The sequence below is a fragment of the Pyxicephalus adspersus genome, chromosome Z, assembly GCF_032062135.1.
Source record: "Pyxicephalus adspersus chromosome Z, UCB_Pads_2.0, whole genome shotgun sequence".
Lineage (NCBI taxonomy): Eukaryota > Metazoa > Chordata > Amphibia > Anura > Pyxicephalidae > Pyxicephalus > Pyxicephalus adspersus.
Window position 1 is genome coordinate 15,908,157 of NC_092871.1, and position 6,860 is coordinate 15,915,016.

Below are 6,860 nucleotides of genomic sequence, written 5' to 3' on the forward strand. Positions count from 1 at the left end.
AAAAAAAAGATTTAGGATAGATTAGCATTAAAATTTAGGGCTGAAAACAGGCAAGGATTTAGAGAACATCTTATGTTTTTGGTAAATTACAAGGTAACCCAATGCAGGGAGAGGAAACATTTTTGATGGATTGCTTAAATTAACTGAAACATGCAAAAACTATGTAGATGGAAAACGCAGTATTTTCAACTGAACAAAAAGTAAAATGTGGGAAAGACATCTTCAGACTACATAACCTTCTTAAAGGTGACTGAACAGGAACTGCTTTTGACTCCCTGCCAGATTTTTCATCTTAGTGTTAAGACTGCTAAACCTACCCCAGCCATTTAGGCTCCTGCTAAGCTTAGAGCTCCAGGAATCAATTGCTTGAAAACACATCTACTAAAGCGGAAGGAAAGACAGGAAAGACTGCTAGTTGCTGACACAGCCAGACTAGTGGTAGAAGAGTATCACCCTAGCAATAGACAGAGCATTTTTTGTCTCGGTTAGAGAGTGAAGGTAATGTGAGATCAAAGTCATTGCCTTCAAAGGTTATTCTGACAATGTAATTGCTGTACAGCTCTGGGTCTTTGCTTTTTGTCCATCTCTTCTGTTACATATTGATTACCCTATCAGCCTCTTTGGGATCACCAAGTCTTCAGTGGGACAGAAATACCATGAAAGCAAAGCCCAGCTCTAAGATGGCTGCCATCATAGCCAGATACAGAATGAAAAGAAGCAGCTGCATGAAGTACACTGGAGTATTTTAATGTACAGCGCTGCATAATATGTTGGCGGTATATAAATCCTGTTTAATAATAAATAATAATTATAATATAATATTTACTGGTGCCAGTTCCTAATAGCAAGAAGCTGCCATCTTCCATATGAAAAATGTTTGGACAAACATCAAACTATTTGGTATAGGAACTACACTTTAGCCCCGCTTGTATTTTAGAGAATATCTGCTGAAGAAAAGAACATTCGTACCTTGACACGACTCTTCTTGGTCTGTTCCAGATACCACTGGTCTTTTCCTTCCAGAGCAGAATCTAAGGGACCTGCAAAGCAAAAGAAAAATGCATGAAATCCAGTAGGTGGCAAAGCCTTCTCAGAACTGTATTTTTCTATTAGTACTTTTACTTACTGCTTTCTCCCCAAAGGTCATAGAAACCCCGAGATGGATTGTTGTTAGTCTCTGGCTTGTGTGTGGTTTTGGGCTTCTTTAGCTGTGCCATTAGAAGTCTTTCTGATCGAGGAAAAATTCCCCTCTTTTCCAATTTCTCCTCTCGCTCCCGTTTCCTCCTAATCTTCTGCCCATTGGGTATTTGGTGGGAGGAAATGCTAAAAAAAAAAAAAAAAAAAAAATTAATAAGGTAAGGAAAAAACAGTGTATCAAATGGTAATGCTTATTGGTTATGCTCCAAGAAATTACTAATTTATCAGCGTTTAAGAAGGGGAAAGAGCTCTATTCTCTTGTAAAACCAAATTAAAAACAAAAAAAACAGATAACCAGGTTAACAGGTTTGGACCAGTGGAAGGTGGTTTCTAACTTCAGTAAATTTCTTTTCAAACATTAAAAAGTCAGAAAATTTTTTTTTTACATTTGACAATGCCACCTAGTGTGCAAAATCCATATTGCATGCCTTCATCCCAATTAAGAAACATACAATATTAAGTATTACCCTGCTAAAGTCTTAAAGCAACATGAAAGAATATGGTTGATTGCAAAACGTTGCAGGATGGCTGTGCAAAACACATGCTTTAATAATGTTCTATCCACGGTGTCCACTTTCCCCAAATCTCAAACTGGTGCAAGACACAAATGAATAGTTGTCAATATTTTCCCTAATTTATTGGACCATGTGTTCTTAGGATATATTTATAATAAAGTGGAGATTGCTAACTGCTCTCCAACAAATATTTCCAATAAAAAAAAAAGTTTTTGTACCCCTCCCAAAATATCAGTTTTCTCATCTGTTCATTATTGGTATGTTCACCTCCTTTAACCAAGTGACACTGCAGGAAGTAACGCAGTAAGATCACCCTGTAGCATTGTAACCCAGGGTGAAGCTGGGTAGACATCAAGGAATAAAGACGGGCTTCAATACTTCCTAAGCTGTTATAGCCATAGTTCTCCCCAGAGGGTTTTAGCTGGTTGCTCGACCCGGCTGCTGTGAATACCCGGCCCACCTCTCCTCGGCAGCTCTCATCCTCTGCACGGATCTCAGTGAGGCTACTCTGTGCTCTGTCATCCGTTCAGAGGATTGCTGCCGATGAGAGGTGAACACACAGTTCAGCCTTCATGGGGGCGGGGCTGCCTGTGTCCCCTTCACATCTCATAGCACGAGCTGGTATTTCTATTTAAAAAAACATCTGTAGGTGAAATGTATCCACTGCTAGAGCTGTGTGTAAAGTCTGCATGTCATTCTGCATACTCACAGCTCTGTGTACAAACCTCCATATCTCCTAAACTGTCACAATGACCTATAATTTTCAGGGTGTACAGGGGACCCTAATAGATACTAGTTACTACAAATTCAGCCCCCCAGTGTTGAATTTCAAGATATGGGGGTCACAAATGTAAAAAGTTATGAAAATTGAACTTTGGGGTTACCGTTTCAGAGGAAAGTGCAACTAGGAGTCCTAAGTTGAAAATGCAAATTGGGGACCCCGGGTCCACCAACATAGCAAGGAGCATTGGGGAGGGCCCCTAAATATATATCTACCTGTCTCAAATCTATACCTATGAAACTTCTGTCTGCTTCTCTTCTTTGTACACCAATTTCTGTGAGGGTGGGGGTACAAAACTGAAAATATAGGTGCAAGCGGCGGGCACATTCTCCCCTTACAATCTCATTACTACAGCATCATTAGAACATAAAACACTGACCATTAAAATGAGCTTCCCTGCCCTGTTACACATTCCTGTCCACTTACCTAACATTCTGAACTTCAACTGGGGAATGGGGAGGTGTATGAAACCAAAAATATAGGTACAAGTGGGGAACATCTGTGACCAACATCCCCTAAAACTTTATTACTATGGCATCATTAGAAAATGAACTCTGCCCACTACATTTTATTGAGGTACAGGAAGGTTACAGTCGTGTGTAACAAGGAAGTGCATTTTGATGGACAGTTTTTTTTAATGTTGTAATGCCATGGTGATGAAAGGTGATAGCCACACGTCTCCAACTTCCACCTATATTTTTGTTTCCCTGAACCACTTAATTCTGGAGAAATTGGGGTTTGAGGTAAGATGCAGACAGATATGTGTAACAGAGCAGGCAGCAAACTTTGCTAGGTAGAGATTTATGTTCTCATAATGCCATAGTAATTACATTTTAGAAGGGTTTAACCACAAGTGTCCCCCCACTTGCACCTACAGTTTGTTTCCTATGCCTCCACGTGTACCTTAAAAATTTCAAGTTAATACAACTAACGGTTTAGGAGATCTGAAGGTTTGAACACAGAGAATTGTTAGGCTGCAGAATATGACAAGCAGCTTTTACACTCACATAGCGATCACACTGCGCTGCCGATGACATTACACACTGCGGATAAACTTCAGGAGTTTTCTTTAATAGAATATGGACAGTGATAAGAGGGGGTCACTGTCTGTCTTGTCCCCATCTGATATCACATGCATGATGCTATTAAAGCATCCCCACATTTTTAACATTATATTAAAGAGTGACTTTCTGTTATGTAATGGAAAAATGTGTGTTTTCAGTTTCGGTTTTCGGTAAAGACCAAAGGGGAAATCCGCAGCCTCCTGGGATATTTGTGTCACATATCCCAAGAGGCTCTGCACTGCTCCTTGTGAGCATTCACCTTCAGAGAATTTCCTACAATGTAAAAAAAAAAAAAAAGTGTTCAATCTCATGGATGCGCAGTGCAAGGCAGCATTGGACGTACAAGTGAGCATCAGGGAAGAGGTGGAAACTGAGCCAGCATGGGCCTGCTGGGCTAATTTTGTAATAAAAAAATGTTTTCACAAAAAGTACACCTTAACTAAATATAGACACAGGAGCACATCTGAAGTTAGGCTGAATTCACACTGGCAGTAAGGTTACATTTGTCGATTCCTCATACCAGGAACCACTGCTGCTTAAAAAACTTCTAGCTCTGAAAAAGCCTAGCACTTACCACCTGTTACCAATCCTAGGTACCCAGCAGTTGCCAGAAGTCACCCAGAAGGGGTAAATGTTTTTTTTTGCTGCTAATATGAGCTAAGCCTAACTTGTTACACCACATTCATTATACTATTAAACTACTACAAAGGAATACAGTCTTAAAACTTAGAACACTAGTAGGTTGGGTCACAATACACGGCATAGGACAGTTGTGGCAAAATACATAGAATAGAAAAATTGGATATACTAACGGGGTAGGCATTACAAAGTTGTAACAAATCATTGGGAGAAGGTAGAACACTGAAAAAATAAGTGGTTACTGATTATCCATGGCATAAACAACTGGGAGCAATAAATATGCCGTGTTTTGCCACACCCCCTTTTTTACCACCCGGCTACAGCTTCCTACCACCCGGCTGAAAAAAAAAAAAATTCTGGGGGGAAAACAGATAGGAACAGTATTCTTTTTTGCAAAACTAAAAGTTATATAAATGATGCCGCACCAATGATCTTATTAGTGAAAGGACTGACAAATTAAGCTGGGCAATGCTTGCCTTGTGTGTCCTCCCTCGCCTCAGCAACACCTTTGCTTATCCAGCTGCAATAGACAAACATGTATTCACTGCCCTGCGGCTTCCTGCAAAGGATCACTTGTAGCCAAGATCACTTTCAGCCATTCTACTAGTGGAGAGTTCTCACCAATCAGGTGATGGCTACTGGGACAAGGGTCGAAAATACTAATCATAGTAATGACTACTCTGTTAAAAGAAGTGGAAAAATGGATATATGGACAATAAAACACGTGTTAGGGGGAGGCCACACAGCCTCATTTTTACTCCCCCTTCCTGTTCTCCCTCTCTTCCCCGTTTTACAGTCACACTTATAGGCGGGTGGCAACAACTCCTAGGTAACGACCCAAAAACAGCCAGGCGGTTACTGAAAAGTGTTGGGTGATGCACCAGGCTAAAAGGCTTTGGGGAGAACACTGTATTGGCTGTAACCGGCAGGTTGTTTAATTAGGAAACAAGACATCAGGAGGAAGAAAGACCAGGAATTGGGTGCAGCACCACTGCAGCAGTGGATTTGCAGTTCCCAGAAAGAGCAACTCTGTACACCGACCTAGACAAAGGACTCAGGCGATATTATCTTCATCCACAAAAGTAAAGCCTTAAAGACATCTGCTAGACATCACTATGACCAGGAACAATCTTTTGTTATGGATGAACAAGTGCACCTGTTCTGTTCCATGGGGCAAGAGGAGTGAGCGGGACCCATTGTGTTCTCCACAGAAAAACACAATGGCCATTTCTGGCCACTAATCAATTGTACGTGGTGTACACCATCAAAATGAGAAAGATGGTTCATCTCTGGTAACTATTACATATGTAGCCTAAGAAATATTCATAATCTTCAGGGTGGATTAGAATGGTGGACTAGAATGGTGGGCTAGAAAAATGTGGGATTTTACCAGAAGATGGCCTAAATATAAATAGCATAGCTATGGTTGCAGAGAATAGTTTAGGAATGTTTTGGAGAAAAAGTTGGAAAGCCGCAACAAACAAATGTTTGAAACATTTAAAAACAAAACAGAAAAGAAAACTCAAACTTGTAAGTGTCACAAACACCAAACAATCATGTTCTAACTTGCAACAGGTAATTGGTTACAAGAGCAGACCTCACTTAATTCTCGTTTCCATTATCCAGCCCCAAAAAGGCAACAAGGATATATACCATATTAGAAAGAAAAAACCCAATGCATCAAGTACTTACTCTTTGGGTGCAGGTATTTTAGAATCTGGTTGTAATATGAGGTCTATCCTCAGGGGCTTCACACGTTTGTTGACCTTGGAATCTATGAAAAACAAACGCTTATTTTTAAAACAGCAGGGCAGGGTTAGGTCTGGTAAATAAGAACACTTCTAGATAGGATTCTATAAAAGGGACACACACACCAAAAATAATGTTTTGCTTGTAAAAGCTGTGATCAGGCAGAGCTTTATCACAGAAGATGATGTTCTTTCTGCAATAAAACATTCACCAGTCTGATCACCTTGCTTGTCAAAAAGCAGAGCTGTGGATGCACATCTGAGCTTCTCTGACTGCCAAGAACAAATTCCAATTTTATGTCATCCCGGTTAACTATAATGGCCAAAAATCAAAACCAGGAAGAGAAGAAAGAAGATGGTGACACCCACAGAAACAGATGAGTATTTAAACAGTTACAATAAGGCAGGTAGGGGTATTTTATTACAGAAGGGACATTGCATGTCCTTTCAGCGATAAAGGACCCACCTGACAGTCTTTTGGAAAAAAAAAGGTAAAGCGGAAGTAAACCCAAAACAATAAAATCATGCAGATCAGTCTATCTGTCGGGAGGTTTCCTCCACCGGGTCCCGCGTCATCCCGTATCTGTCTTTGGGCCCAGCACAGAGGGAGCGTCAAGCGCCGCCATCTTCTCCTCTCTTCTTCCTACGTCACCCGTTCTTGCACTGTGCATGCGTGAGATCGGCAATTTTTTCCCTACTGATGAAAGGGCTCCTTCTGCACATGCTCAAGATGCTTGGGCATGCACAGAAGGAACAGCGAAGAGCCTGCCAAGATGCCTGACGTAGGTATCCCAGGAGGCTCTGCGCTCCCATTATGTCTTTATTTCCGCAACAACGCTTTCCAGATGTCGAAAACGCACTCATCTATTGTAAGTGAAACTGGTTGGTGTTATTGATCACTGAAGAAATATAAAGA

The 6,860-nt window shown here is 40.8% G+C and overlaps 1 protein-coding gene across 1 annotated transcript in view; it reads right to left on the bottom strand.

Moving 5' to 3' along the window:
- Positions 1-6,860, bottom strand: part of NOP53 (NOP53 ribosome biogenesis factor) — a gene marked incomplete in the record, with an annotated part of 13,042 nt that overhangs the window by 4,471 nt on the left and 1,711 nt on the right. Inside the window, 3 exon segments of the mRNA XM_072430632.1 lie at positions 970-1,040; positions 1,127-1,323; positions 5,889-5,970. Of these exon segments, the coding sequence (XP_072286733.1) occupies positions 970-1,040; positions 1,127-1,323; positions 5,889-5,970 (350 nt within the window).